The 15,481-nt window shown below is 39.9% G+C and overlaps 1 protein-coding gene and 1 long non-coding RNA gene across 13 annotated transcripts in view; one reads left to right on the top strand and one right to left on the bottom strand.

Moving 5' to 3' along the window:
* LOC138112342 (uncharacterized) overlaps positions 1-15,481 on the top strand; it is a 270,953-nt gene that overhangs the window by 419 nt on the left and 255,053 nt on the right. The window lies entirely within an intron of this gene.
* The window catches only part of RASGEF1A (RasGEF domain family member 1A), a 54,692-nt gene continuing 43,574 nt past the window's right edge, over positions 4,364-15,481 (bottom strand). For both annotated transcript variants that reach the window (XM_069019233.1, XM_069019234.1), the window contains exons 5-13: positions 13,913-14,134; positions 13,554-13,628; positions 13,217-13,309; positions 11,468-11,570; positions 11,097-11,176; positions 10,283-10,474; positions 9,052-9,175; positions 8,715-8,787; positions 4,364-7,044 (exon numbers count right to left, since the gene is read on the bottom strand). In XM_069019233.1, coding sequence (XP_068875334.1) covers positions 7,020-7,044; positions 8,715-8,787; positions 9,052-9,175; positions 10,283-10,474; positions 11,097-11,176; positions 11,468-11,570; positions 13,217-13,309; positions 13,554-13,628; positions 13,913-14,134 — 987 coding nt within the window. In that variant the 3' untranslated portion in view covers positions 4,364-7,019. The remainder of the gene's footprint in view (positions 7,045-8,714; positions 8,788-9,051; positions 9,176-10,282; positions 10,475-11,096; positions 11,177-11,467; positions 11,571-13,216; positions 13,310-13,553; positions 13,629-13,912; positions 14,135-15,481) is intronic.

The following is a 15,481-nucleotide window of genomic DNA, read 5'->3' as shown; positions in this document are numbered from 1 at the left end:
GGAAGTGCTGTGCAGCAACTGCTTTTGACCTGCAAGTAGAATGTTAAATAAACCCCTTTAACGTTTAAGTCTAAATGCTGGCATAAGGTTTTATTAAAACACAGCTCTGTTTTGGTTAGTTTAGCCCTATTCCAGGGTGAAGAAGTCCCTCTGAACTTAAAGTCTGTGGTCATTTAACTGGTTTATTTGAGCTACTCTAAGTTTGCATGTCATGTAGTGAGTTTTTCTGGAACATTTTTAGTTCTAACACTTTCAAGGTTGCCTTGTAGCTACTGGACTTGTATGTAACATATGACTGAAGTGTCTTGACCCATGCCCTCTCATCTTTCACTATAAATGGTGCAAAAACTCTTTGCTGGTGCAAGTTAACTTAGTGAAGGACTTTGTAATTTTCTTTCATAGGTAGAATACTTTGCATTTGTACTTGGCTTGCAGGTGAAAGAGGATATTAACTCATTCCTGCCTTTTGTTGTGCTAGTGGCAAGATGATCTTGTGTTTATGATTCTGGTGGTGTTTGATCTTGAAAATTTCAGCTCCTAGGTTTGTGTGTATTGTTTTTTTGTGGGGGTTGTTTGTTTTGGGGTTTTTTTGGTCAATTGCTTTGCTATTTGCATGTCTGCAGTGGGAGCATGTGCTCTTTGCCAGCACTGGAGGGTTCTCAGATGTTGGGTAGAAGTGCTGTTTTAAAAGAAGACTGTATCTGTGGAGTGCAATGATATGTAATGCAGAGGTTGTCAAACAGCCTTCCCAGATGCAGTGTCTGACCTGGCTCCTGCTGAAGGCAGTGGCAAATATGCCAGGCAGCAAAGTCACAGCTGTGAAACAACTGGGGAGCGTCTCCTGTGAGAAGCAGGGGGAAAATGATATTCTGCCAGTGTGATGGATGTGGAGGAGACAGGAGGTGAAGCTGAGCAGAGCTGTGGAAACACGAGCTAACAGGCACAGCACAGCTTTGGCCCTGCGAGAGCCTGAACTCTTTGACAGATTTCCTGCAGCCTTATGCAAGCTTAAGTGCCCTCTTGCTGACTTCATTACAATCCATGGGGAAATTGATCATGTTAAAGGGATAGGCTGAAGCAAAAATAAAACCCTTTGAGATTGCTTGGTGCTCAGGAACGCTTTGGAGAGCAGCTCTGAGACAGCTTTGGCTACTCTCAGGTTGCAAGTCACAGCTTTTCCTGGGCCACACAGTTACTGGAGACCAGCTGGGATGGTGTTCTGGCCTGTAAATGCATCCACAGAGCAAATGTCAGAGGTGGGGGGGGATTCTGTTTGTGTGCTCTTAAAAACCTTGCAAAAGTGATTTTTTTGGCTGCCAGGTTCTTGTGAAATTCCTTTTGGAATACTTGGATACTCTGAAATTTTTTAGTAGTAAAGTGAGGGAAGAGGTGTATAGAAAAACAGAATGGACTTGTTTGCATCTGTCAAAGTATTCATTGCTTGCTTGGATTTTATGTTTCTGAAATATTTTAGGAGTGGGTTTTTTTCTTCCAAACTGAGATCCGCTCTTCAACAGTGAGCTATTATATCCCCAGACAACAATTGTTCACTGTTTCATTAAATTCTGGTAGTGCCATAAACATTCAAGATTTCAGTCAACTCCATCACTTACAACTGTGTTTGCTGAGTCCCCCAGTGCTCTGTTGCTGTGATCGATTATATGTTGTACTTTTTTCTTTGATTTAATAAATATTTGTGGAGGTGGAGTGTTGTTAGCAGTATCTTCTTTGAATTGAATGTAAACAAATGGGTGTTGTGTAAATATTTTAAAGGCAACTTTCAGTGTTGACACTGATGGATAGCAAGATGCCATGAATTTAGTATGTCTCAGAATCAGAAGAGGCCGTAGTGTGCTCATGTGACAGGGATTAAAAAGATGTTAAGTAATTTTCTCTGTAATGAGATTATGTTGGAACTCCTTTGGCTTCTGCCCCCAAACGGAATCACATTACTTTTAAGATTGCTCCTGAATCTGAAGAAGCTAGATAAGATTAGAAATACTAGAAGCCAATTTCCACTAAATTTCAGGTTTCTTCTTTTCTGCCTTGGATTAGGTGAGGATGTTTGAAGCTGGTGCTTTGGTTTGTGTTCAGCTTTCTTTCAATCCTATAAAATGGTCTCTAGGCCTAGTGCTGAAGTGGGTTTGTAAACAGGACTCCTCTGTGTGGCCACAGACCTGGGTTTTGACTTTTTTGTGTGTGTTTAGTTTTGGTTTTTGTGGGAGGTTTTGTTTCCTGGTAGGTGCTACTAATAGTTTCGAGTAACTGTGTAATGTTTTTGCCAACCCCTGTTTTTTATAGGGCTTTTCTGTTTAAGTGCCTTTATTATTGTCAGGAGCCTAAGTAGCTGATATTGTAAAGTCTGCATCCTAATAGATCAGAAACAGTGTATTTATTGGTTGTTGCATTTCCTGGTGGTTTGAATTTCTTCCTCATTCACACCTCTTAAGGAGAGGGCAGATTATGTCTCACACTGTCCAGCACTCCCCGCTTGCGATAGGACTTGATTGCTTTTTAAATATTTCATTAGAAAAATAAACCAATATTCCTAAGTTATCTTACAGCAATCAACTGCATCCATCTTCTGTGCAAAAGCTGAATGTGCTATCCAGAAGCCATAAAAATGCTGATGTCAAAAATTGCTTATAACATTGGACACACTAGGAATGTTTCAGTTTTTTATTGCTATTATGTTGGAGAGATGTTTATAATTTATGTTGTACCTCCAAGTCACTGCAGAACTATACCCCCAAGTGTGGTTTCTCTCTCTTCCAAAGACCACCTTGGGAAGCAGTGAAGGACAGCAAACCTCTGCACTGTCAGGGAACCTCTGTCAGAGCCCATAGAAATGTGCTGGAACCTCAAAACATTCCCAGTTATCCCTGCCTTGCCAGGGACAAGCATGAAAGGAAGCATTTGAAAGAAGCTACTATTTGCATGCTTACTGGTCTGGAAACTTCCTTGATGACATGCATTAACAGTTGTAGATTAATTCTTTCTGCAATTTTATTTTATTTTTTTTTTAAGGTATCTTGCTGTCCACACAGCCCTGGACAACTGCTGCAGGGAACAAGCTCAAAACTGTGCTTCCACACACTGCCTGTGGGCCTTTATGGTTAGCTGGGAAACTGGGGCTGCCCTGATAAAATTATATACATTGGAGGCTGAAAAGGGAAAATCTGTCAGCACATCCTCAAAAGAATTACTGATTGCTCTCCAAAAATCTACTAATACCAGTTGGCAGCTAACTGCTCAGCTGAATTTTGCCCATGAGTTATTTGCTAAAAGAAAGCTGTTTCTCGGGAATTATTAACTCGATAAATCAAATTGCTGCTAACATAACTAAGGGTACCTTACTGGCATTGAGCTACTGCTTGTCACACTGTGTTGTGCTCTAATGGCAGTGAAGTGCCTGGAAAGCAATTTTATTGTTTACTCTTATGCCTGTGTAAATAGCTAATTTATCCTAATGACCGGATGGGACATAATTGGAAGTGAGTTTTCAAGGACGCAATATTCATATTAATTACGAGTGTGAACTGGCCATCAGGAAGACTCTTATCTGCTCGATCCTCTTAATGCTGCTAAACATCATTATCTTTTCTAATGAGCTGTGACGACTGAGCCTAGCACTGCTCAACTCTGTAAGGCTGCTCTGGCTACCAAAACCATTTCTCTAGAGAGTTTCCAAACACACCAAAAATGCTTACGGGGCTTTCCAGACCTCCTGCACTTCCAAGATGTAATTTTTTTTTTTTTCCCCCCCCAAGGCTTATATCCCTGAGAAAGGAGGTGGCACTGGGGCAGAAAAGCTGGGTTTTGCTCACAGCTCTGTGCTTGTCTGTGCTCTGTGTGACTTTGGAGAAGTGGCTTTGCTTCTGTACAGCAGGGCACGACAAAGGGTAGTGGTTGCAACCAAAGGTGCTGGGCTGTTGAAATGGCAACGGAACGTTGCTACAGGAAGCCCTGCAGTCTGCTGCAGCCAGCAAATGTTCCTGTGCTCTGCTGTTCAAAGACAAATACAGGGAGGAAAAAATGAAATTAAACTCTTAGGACACAAAGTGTTTTTACACAATGGAACTGTTACACACTTCCATTGAGAGAACAAAAATATTCTGTAGCACAGACCCTATCAAATCCATAAAATACTACTGCAGAGAGAGTATTAGAAGTGGCAGCATATTGTTGCCTTAGTGTTGCTCTTGCCCTTGTTGGAAGACATTTAAATATTTCATACTATAGCTTTTCATGTCAGAAAGAAACCAGTTGGTTCACTTGACCATATGGACTTCCACACCTCCTTCAGCTTCTGGGTCGTGGTTTGATACATTTACAAGTGAAAAATAACAATGGAAAAAGTTAATCATGGTTGAAGCAATTTCTTTTTTTTTATTAATGCAAGCACATCCAGTCAAACACAGAATATCCTGCTTTATGGTACAGCTTTATATTTAGCATTTCAGCTCAGAATAGCAAAACACGGTATTTAAGGAATGTATCAAACGCAGGGAGGAAAAATAAAAGGGAACCAATGTAGATACTGCATGGATTTCAAGTATATACTTGGACTGATTGACCGGTGAAGTGCACATTCATGTGAAAGCTCTTTTATACATTTACAGAAAGTGTTCTAAAATTGCATTTCAAATATATATTTTTTTTCTTAAATTTTAAGCATCCCTTTTAAACTTCAGTTCCATAAACAAAGCTGATATACAATCCCTCGTATAGTGTCTGACAATGTTACTAGCTAGAACATCTCTGAAAGTGCAAAACACTGTAATAATACAGTATAAATATTTTTACTGGAATCCAGGGCTGAAGGCCAGCACTTCAGCACAGGAAAAATAGCAGCAGGTAATAAGAATTATCCCTTCCCCTTTCCTGGGCTGTTCTTGTTAGTAGTTAGTATTCTACTTCTTCCTTCCTCGTGGTGTAACTTGCTTTTGTTTCTCTTTGATGCCAATGCTATGGGAATAGTGAAATGTTGATTTGTCTCCCTTCCTTACCTCAACTTACTCCTCTAATTTTAAGTATTTGCCAAGGGGGAAGTCAAAGAGGGAAAGCTCTTTTTAATTTTTCACCCTACTCCAGGGCCAATAGAGCAAATTTCTGCTCAGTGCTTGCAGATGCTCCATCAAACAGTGGCACTGCTCTTGGCTGTAGGCACTCAAGCAAGGAGAGTCTGCTGGACTGGAATAAACCAGACCCTCAGTCCAGCAAGTCTTGCCCCTTCCTCAACAGGAGGCAGAATAAGATAACACCATCTACCTAGAGCTGGTCATTTTTAAATAAGTCCTTGCAGAGGTCCTCTGCAAGGCTGTGTCAGGGAGGCTGTAACCACTGTCAGCTCTAGAGGGACTGTTTTTGTTGGATTTTTGTTGGTTTTTTTTTTTTTTTAAGAAAAAAAAGAAAAGCCCAGTCTAATTATCTGGCTTGAGTTATTATCATATCTTCAGCCCTCAAGCCTTCAGAGAAAAATTACTGGAAAGAAAAGTAGGTATTTGTGGGTAATAATTTGTTCATTGGACAAAATAAGTTTTTAATCTGAGCCTATTTTTTTTTTTTCTTTCTCAACTCAGAGATCAGGTGATGAAGTCCTAACTGTATTTTTTTTTTCTCCCCTGGAAAGGAATACCTTGAATCTTAACAAAAGCTCTTCAGGTACTTAGATATTCAAATTAGGAGTAAACTCAATAGTAAAAGGAGAAATTAGAAATGGCAAGCATCAGTGGGTTTGCAGATCACCTTTGGTACTGACCAAAAGTATTTTGGTACTGACCTGTTCAAAGGTTTGACTAATTTCTTAGAGTACTTGCCCTTAGATTTCAATGGGTTCTGTCCCAGACAGTTAATCATGGCTTTGCAAAAGACTAGAAAAAAACTTACATTCTAAACTGGTCTTTGTTTTAGCTGTCTGTAAGTACAGACTGAACTTTTCAAAGGAACCAATGGAATTAAATGACCAATTCATGATGAGGAAATTCTTTGGAAACTTTAGCCTTAACTTCAAATTGGACGTCTGAGTTTACTTCCCTTTCCCTGGCCCATGTTGATTTTTTGTTTTCCAAAAATTCTTTTTAAACAAACATATTAGGCCTGTTTTTCAGAGATTATAATCTAGGTTAGACATTCTTCTCTTCAAACAAAACAAAAAAAATTCCCTGATTTTTCAAAAGGAATACACAAACTATTCTGACAGCCAGAATTTAAAGGATAGTTCCCAGAAGTATTAAAACTTAGACATGTGTGCATCACCACATGTGCACACACACATACTCACACACAAACGCACAGACCCCAGCAGTTACCCCCTCTTATCTCTTGAATTCATGTAACAAAAATAGGTTTGCTGCACCATCAGTGTTACAGGCAGGTATACTCTACTTCATGTGCCATAATTCTCCACTTTATTTAAAAAGTACATTGTAGCTGGTTTCGAGACATCCATATTTTTATCTCCCTTACTTCCAGCCCAGCGTCAGAAGGTACAACTACACAAGCTCAGTACCTTGTAAGGCACTAATTGCTGATGGAGGAGAGGAACAAACACTTGTGAACATCTGTGAACAATTCTGCTGATTGGAAGGAGAACCTTCATTTCAAAGCTAGGGAGACAAACTGAGTGTTCTGTAGGATACTGGTCCAATGGGGTATTTAACCTGAACACTGGCTTCAGTTAGGATGTGTGTTTGAACTTGTACTTGTTTTGGTGGAAGTAATAAAAAATAAAAATTTGGATGCTGATAGAATAAGATACCATCTCCCATGATACATTTAATCTCTGAGAACAGGGCCCTGCCCTTATATTTAAAATAAAAACCCAAAACCCTTCAGTAAGTGCCTTAAGGTTGACATGTGAAATATTTACCACATTTTATTTCATAAAAGTTACTGTATATACAAAACAGACCTCATCCAGTGAGGTCTTTCTTAGCTCAGTCCAAAGTCTTTCACTCAGGTTGTAAAAACATGTCCATTTGATGTGCTTCAAAGTCTGCAAATCGGATCCAAAAATCTCAGGCTCTGTTAAGCAGAGTTGTCCTAAAAGACAAAAAAATAAAAAAAATACAATTATCTTTTCTGTCACAACGAAGTTTTTCAGTTTTGGCAATAGATCTATCTTGCATCATTAGCTGAAAGCCTCTCTTCAAGGGACAGATTTTCAACTGCTAGAAACTGGAATAAATCTGTGCATTTCAATAAAGATGCTGACATTAAATGAGATGAAAATTTAACTTGCATAACATTACTTCAGGCCCTTAGGATGAGCTCAGGCATGTAACATATGTTCCTCTGTCATCCTAAACTGCTGCAGGCTGAACATTGTTGGATTTCATGGAAGGTGCATTGCATAGAGGTTATAAGTGAAAAGCTCACGTGGACATCCTAAGAAATGCTGGGATCAGTGGCAAACAGTGTCTTGTTTAGGACAGCAAAGCCACAATGTGCCTCGACAAAGCTCAGGGCATGCAGGTTTTGTTCATTCTTTGTCTGGAACAGATCTGTTAGATTTTAATGTTTAGCATGATTTACAAATCTCTCTGCCTTGGCCTCAGTATTGGAAAAATTCTAATTAATTGATCTCATCATGTACATGGGACTGGTGCTTCCTATTCTCAGAAGGATGAGGAGTCTTTGAGACTTTATTCCTTAGGGTAGGCTGACAATTAGCACATTCCTAGAAATTTTCATCCTTTTATATCATTTGTTGTGGGAACCTAGAATGCAGGGAATATTTCTCTGCCTGTTTTGAAAGGTTTTGCCCCCCTGGACAGTACTGGTTTTGACCTCTGTCCATGGGAAAATTTGCCTAGCCTCTGGGAAGAATTAGAATCTACAATGGTGTGAATTAGGTGATAGAATACTATGTGAGATTATCACAGGGTGAAAAATTTAGAGTTTTTAGGTCTATTTGAATAGTAAATAGAAGTAGAAAACCTCAACATGCAGATAAGTTGTAGTTAAAAGCTTCTTTCTCCTTCTTCACTAACTCCATATTTTGCAGCAATAGTGGTTTGGGATGATTGGATACAGAATTCCACAGTTCCTGTCTACATGATTTAGGAACTTGTTGGACATTCGTAACAAAGTGAAAATATCTTGTGTTTTAAGCTCTCATTGGGTAATTTACCTTTAAAAAGGCTGTGAGATCTTGGTGAGTTGTCTTCTTGCTGCATTCTCTGCTCTGTGCTATATTTAAGCCATGCCAGTGGCTTGTACTCCTTAGATAAGAATTAATAAACACCTAAGAGGAGACTGAGAAGCCACGAAGTCCCATTTGCCTCCTTTTTTCTCCTGGCAAAACTCTACATGTCTCCCCCATCAGGGAAGACAACAATTAATGACACAGCATTAATTTGTAAGTGCACAGGTATGATGAGAGCGCTCTCTTAGCATCTCTATAGGTTTGTTCCCCTGAGAAAATGATGTCTGAACACTGCTACAAATGCAGATTATTTTACTGTATTTGATAGCCTAAACAAAGGATGTTCTCTGTCACAGTCCCAGCAGTGATCTTGCAGCCTCAACAGACCTGGCTGGAAAAGCTGTATCAAAATCCAAGCCCCACTCTTTTTTTTTCAGGTTTAAATTTTGAAGGAAAAGAAATTTATTATGGTTTTAAGCTGGGTAGCAAATAGGACAGAAAAAGCTAATGGTCACACGCTTCTGTGTGTCTGCAGAAAGACTCATGTTCTGAGGAAGCTTCATACCTGAGTGTTTTCCAGCTGTCTTTTTCCATGTGGTTTTCTGGACCTTCACTTTCAAAGGATGCAATGAACAGAGCTGGTAAAAATAAAATAAAAACAATCAGATACCTGAGTTCTTTACCTGCAAAAAAAATCTAAAGGTTAGAATACAGCAGATATAACTTTGCAAAATTATTATGAAATTTTTCCTCATCAGAAGCCAATGCAACACTTAAGTGTTTTGCAACACTTACCAAATTACTAATAAAATATGATTTTGCATGTTAGTATTTTTCATTTGCATATTTTGTCTGTATTTTAACATGTAGAAAGACTCACAATGTTCAATAAAGGATTTTACCTTCTTCACTATAAATAGGTGCTGTGAGTAGGTAACTCTGGATTTTCTTGTCTTTTTCAAAAGGACACTCAACCTGCTTCCATGTCAGGAAATCATGAATCTGTCTTGAAATCTCCCAGAACTTCTGCATGAAGTAATTAAAAGAATATTATTAAAATAGCATTTGCTTTCTTTGAAATATTAGAGCCTCTCAGTCTTATTCTTTTTATGCTGCTTCTTACTGTCCCTTACTCAGACTTATATGGAATTGTCACAGCACCAAGCCTGACAGAATTCAAGAAGCATTTGGACAATGCTTTCAGGCACATGATGTGACTCTTGAGGGTGGTGCTGTGCAGGGCCAGGAGCTGGGTTTGGTGATCCCTGTGGGTCCCTTCCAACTCAGCATATTCTGTGATTCCTTGTTATTCTTTCTTCTTCTGCCTCCCTTCATCTCCCCCTCTTGCTGCTAATTCCTCGTCTGTTATCAGCTAACCATCTGATCTTTTGCCTTCAGTTTTTTTCATCAGCCTTTTCTTCATATATAATGGTGCCTATTTTCTGCATTGAGTGTCTACAGTAGCTTGTGACTGAAGCTGGACAGTAGAGTTTTTATTTGCTTTACTTGTCACATTTCCAAACTTCTATTTAAATGAAATGTGACATACCTGATTTTCTCATAAAGCACTCTCTGAATTTAGGAAATCAAAATAATATATAGAACATTTAGGTACTCTTTCCTTCCTAGGATTTTAAGAAATGCATAATTAATTGGGGTTTGTCCTGTATGTTCTGTGTGACCCCTCCACCTACACAGCTTCAATGTTGACAAAATTTTGTCAAGAAGCACTTTTGACAGGCTGTGGTCTTTTGGACATGTCTGTTTATTAACTGGGGAGAGAGAACCCAGCAGCTGTAGAACCTTCCTTGCAGACCTGATAACTAACATTTGCTGGCTGTGTGTAGTGTTTACAGCTAGCTAAACTGCAATCAGCTAAGGATGATGACTCAGGCTGAAGTTACCTCTTAAATTTGATCAGATATGATGGCTTGCTGCCACAGAAAAGCAACTGCTGGCTTTCCTAGAAATTTGATTCAAATCAGCTCCCCTAGACAATGATACCACCCTGTCTGGATCCCATGGGCACTGAAGGAATGGGTAATACAACGACCCCGAAGTCCGAAGCTGGGAAATGCTCCCAGCACTCCAGGTTTACGTGGCAGTGCAGTTCCTGTAGGAGTAGAGTCCTACCTTGAAGTTGATCTGCCCGTTGGGCAGGCGGTTGGTGTGTATCTTGTGCAGGAAGTAGATGTCTTTAATGAAGAGGTTGAACACCGGGATGACGATTTTCTCGCGGCTGCTGTTGGCGGTCTGGGAGCGCTGCGCCGCTCCTTGCAGGGCTGTGCGGTAGTTGCAGAAGTTGCTGGATGGGTCCATGTGGTGCTGTTTGTATAGAGGGGGTGGAAAAGGCAGTCAGGTAATGCATGTTTCCTAAAAATAAAAGGCTTTGCTCTAACCATCAGAGTTCATTCTCCGTTGCTTCATTTGGCCCCTCTTAAACTCTCACAACAGAGTACCTTTATATTAATCAGGTCTGGGTGCAAGTTCTTCTAACTTCTGCCTTCATTGAAAGGAGGGTTCTGTACTGACTTTGCATCTATTCCACTAACAAAGCAGACTGAAAGGAAATCATAAATGATTCTCTCGGGGATAAACCAAGATTCTCCTTGCTGTCACCTCTCTTTCTGACGATGGTTCCAATTAGGTTTTGTTTGCATTCAGGTCTCCACTAGGTGGAGTCCTCTAATTAGTTTTAACGGCAGAATTCACTGGAGTGGAAACTCGGATGTGAAATGGGCAAAAATATGCTAGGAAGAAATAATCTAAAGAGAGCTGGTATCCACTTTTCTTTGCAGACGAGTAGAGAGTTTGAAATGGAGGAAACGGTCTCATAATGTTTATGTGCTGGTAACCACTGACAGAGGTGTCTCCCTGATCTCTGACAGAGTAGCAGAGGTTTGGATGAAACTATTTGATTTCTATATAAAGTCAAAACTATACATACCTCTAAAACATCAAATTTGGCTGTTTTGACCTTGGACCAGGTTTTCTTTAACCGTGCCACAGGGCTCAAGTTCATGCCAGCTGAATGCAAAGAGAGAGGAGACAAAGAACTGAGTTGAAAAAAATGCAGCACTAATATAACTGGGCTTATGTATCAGCACATATAAGATTCTGGAAGGTGTTTCAGCTTGACAATCAGAAGCTGTAGCTAAAGCTCACCCACCCACACATTAATCTGTCACTGGCAGATACTGTCCCTGTGGAAGTGTGCATGCTAATGGGGTTGGCCAATTTAGGGCAAGTATGAGCACAGTCTCGCCAGTCAGGTTGTAAAATGGAGCGGCCTTTGCCATCTGTGTTAAGGGTACTCACAGATAATAGCCATCATCGAGTTGAAGTTCCCAATGTTGAAGCATTCTCTTGCCACATCAATGAAAAATTCCACCATTCTTGTACGCTGCTTTTTCTTTACAACCTGGAAAAAAACCACCGAGGTCTGTTAAGAGAGAAGGGATGGTCTGAATTTTGGATAGGCTGTCCAGCCAAAGGCACTTTTTCCAGCTTAATCTTAATATAGGCCTCAGGATAGTTTGTTAAGATGAATTTTTAATAAAACAGCAGAAATATTTGGGGTGACTACCAATTACTTGTGTAGTTGTGGGGGAGTGCAGACTTTTGCTTACACAGGGAAGTCCTCTGTGTCTTAGGCAATTTTGCATAAACATGCTGGACACTTTCAGCAATGTCCTGTTACTGCAAAAGGAAGATAACGTGACACTGCTATCAGAAAGAACGTATGTAAAGCATTTAAACCTCTCAAGAAGTGGGGAACGCACTGGACAGACTTAAGATCAGGGACATGGAACTTAAATGTGAGAGAAAACAATTGCCACATCCTGCTGTTCTCATTCTGCTGCCTGTACTTTCAAATGACCTGTTGAGAGCAGGTAGTGATGATGAGCAAATATACAAATTCCCACTCATGCAAACATGCACAGGATCAAACAACTGATGCTGAACATCTGATTTGCAAGTTCTTTTATAAATGGCAAAGCAAAATTAGTTATTGCCTGGACTGCATTCATTCATGAAAATATTTTCTGTTTCAACCTAAAAGTTCTGTCTGGCTTATATAAAAACAGCTCCTAAGCAGTGACTGCAAACTCTCTGACCTAAGTACTTCAGTTTCCGTCATATCAAAAGAAAATGATTCAGCAGTTGAAGGCTTGGCTTAGCCCTCAGTGTGCTAAAACCTTTCTTTGATGGTTTACTAAATGTATGAGCCCTACCAGCCAGCTCTGGAAGTGTCTTGGTGTGCCTTTGCAAGACATTTCTGAGAGCAGGAAATCTTAAGGGTTTAGGATCGGTACACTGGACTTCATGAAAATGCAGCAGGCATTGGGATTTCCACAGAAGGGCTACTGACCAACCAGGAATAGTGAAAAAACAAGAAATCCCATTTGCTAGAACTGGAATTAACAGAAATCTAAAAAGAATAATCTAATAAGAAGCTAAAAAGAGAACACACATGAAAAAAAAAAAAGGTTTCTGGGGCAATACACCTTCAATTTCTTTGCTTCTTATATGACAGAAGTTACCTTAACCTCTAATAAGGTTATTTTCCCTCTTTTTTTTTTTAACCTTTAAAGTAGTCCACTTTCTTTCCAGACTTTAAAAAACGCTTATTCTTGATTTTTCTGCAGTGAATATTGTATGAACAGAATGAATGAATATAAATTTAAAATAAATATATGACAGTGCTAATATTATCTAAATGCAGTGGAAGGACAGCTGTTTTTTGGTAAATCTGCATTTAAAGATAAGTATTTTTAAAGAATCTTTTGATGTATTTAAAAAAAGATAAATCCAGAAGAGCTCCTAATTCAGTCCACACAAGTTCCATTTCACTGCATGACTAATGCAGCTGCACAAAATTAGAGAATATATATGAAGTCAAACATAGCCTTGAACTCTTAATCATATGAGCATGCAAATAACTTAATGCTTGAATAATGCTATTATCTTTAATTGCACTGCTAATGTTTAAATCTCATTTAGACCACTGCCTGCCTCTTGTCCTTAAGGCCAGGATCCCTTATCTTGTTTTCTATGAATACCTACCCGACAAATCTCTGTAGCCACCAGCATGCTGAGACAATTGAACCAATTGTCATAGGCCTCCAAATTATAGGTTTTGGTCACATCACTTCGGCACTGTAAGAGAACAGGTCACTCGTTAAACCTCCCTTGTGTCATGATAAAGTCAAAGTTTACCAAAGGATGAGCTTCCTTTTCATATCTTGATAAAACCCTGTTGCACAGTTTTTAAGGCATGAGCTTAAAGAAGCTTAGAAAATGTCAGTCTTTCTTGCACTTTCTCGTATTCAAAATGATGGAGGTACTATCGTCTACTCTGGTTCATTTTTGTTTCTTTCCCCCTCTGTACACCTCTCTGTACCTTGTGATTATCCAGGGAGTCCATGTGGCTGACAATCTGCATCAGATCCTCTGGGTAAATGTTGCTCACCCTTTCCTGTGTTTGGAGAGAGGAGAGATTGTCATTGTACAGACAAACGGAGAGTTCAGTGAAAAAAATCAAGGTTAAGAGAACTTTTTGGTAACTTTATCTTCCTACAGTGTAGGTGTGTGAGGTGCTTTTATCAGTGTACCTAATTGCTCTTGTTCATTGCTTGACTTGGTATTTGGTTATTAATACACTGGAGGCTTTCAGTGAAGCCATAGCAAAATTCATATTGATGAATATATTAATATTTAGTAAATGGAAAACAGAATACTGCCCCCCAATCAGTGTCTCACCAGTTCGATGTAGGTCAGCTGCTGTGCCAGGATCAGAGGGTCACAGCACACACTCAGGATGTCCTTTTGAGTTGACTGGGGCTTGGTTTTGAGGATGGTGCCCTTGTCAGTAACGGGCTGCCGGAATTTCTCTCTGATTTCCTGGTATTGGCTCCGTGCAGAGAGGGCCATCAGGAGATTCTGTGTCATCTGGCTAATGATCTTTTTCACTGTTCCATTTTCCTAAGCAAAAGGGAGAAAGAACAACTGCTAAAAACCTTTAGCTATTGCAGACATGGATCACCAGAGAATTTCTGCCTCGGAAAAATAAATGCCTATTATCCATTTTATTTCATCTTTTCTGAGCTGATCATTCTGTGACAAATGACCTTGTCCTAAATTCCCACACAACTCCATAATGACATGGTTATACCTGCTTGCCTTCCCAGCTCTGCTTTGCCTGGCTGGCTGCTCTGCTCCTTTGGGTGGTGCCCCATTTCAAGGGCATCCGTGTGAGCAGCTGCAGCGGGCACCTGAAAGGTGCTGGAGTTGCTTGCACAAGGCTTCCTGGAACCTCTGTGCACCAAGTGCCAAAAAGCTCTCATTCTGATCAGACCCACTGATGAATCCAGTCTGTCTAGCCCAAGCAGAATCCAGAGAATTCACATAATGTCCAGGAATATAGCCCTAAAATATCCTGACTTAGCTTTGAACAGCTACAGCATCCAAATATTTATATAAGAGCACAATATACATCATGTTCTTGGACAACTAAAACACCTTTCCCGTTTATCATGTGCAGATTTGAAACATAAGATTTGTGAGGATTCATTGAAAGTAAAGCCACAGGAACATAATCCATCTGCTCAGTGTGTTGACAGCTAAGGGGATTTTTTTTTCTGCCATTGTGTCCTATAGCCACTTCTCTGAGATCAACTCCAAAGAGCTAACTTGATCACTTTCCTACTCCTCCATTCTGTCTGCTACTGCTTTAAGTGACCTAGGTTTCTTCTGCTGTTGGGAAAATTAATTCACCCAGGTAGTCCTTCTTTTCCTCACAGAATCATTCTCTTGCTTTCATGCAAATTACTTTTCTTGAAGTTAACCACAAGGTTCACTTCTGCCAGTCAATGGGACATGCTAGAAAGAACTGCAATGAATCTGTGACCATTCAAAGGAGCCACTAATGTGCAGCGATGACTGAAATTATGTAGCAGATGTGAGAGATGATGACTACCAAATACTTGTATATTGCGTGCTATAATTAAGCAATAATGGTGTCAGAATGGTGCTTTACAAGGCAATAATCTGACTCCCAAGTGAAATCAAATGAAAAGCTGAAGGCAGTGTAGCTCATCTTGAGGCTGGATTACTGCTGAACAGCAGCTGTCTGGAGTAATTTCTGATACTATGCTACAAGTGTTCAGAAATGCCAAGGGAGCCTGGTGGAGGCAACTGAAACAAAGCAGAATTCTGCTCTCTGGTGTGCTGAGCTTCCCACTGTGAGTGGTTTGTCTTCAGCTGCTGTGCCTGACTTGCCCTGGTGTCTGGGAGGAAGCAGACTTGCTGATACGGATTGTAGAAAATAAC

The sequence above is a fragment of the Aphelocoma coerulescens genome, chromosome 6 (genome assembly GCF_041296385.1).
Source record: "Aphelocoma coerulescens isolate FSJ_1873_10779 chromosome 6, UR_Acoe_1.0, whole genome shotgun sequence".
Taxonomy (NCBI): domain Eukaryota; kingdom Metazoa; phylum Chordata; class Aves; order Passeriformes; family Corvidae; genus Aphelocoma; species Aphelocoma coerulescens.
Note: the sequence above shows the minus strand (reverse complement) of the source record. Positions and strands in the feature narration are given on the sequence as shown.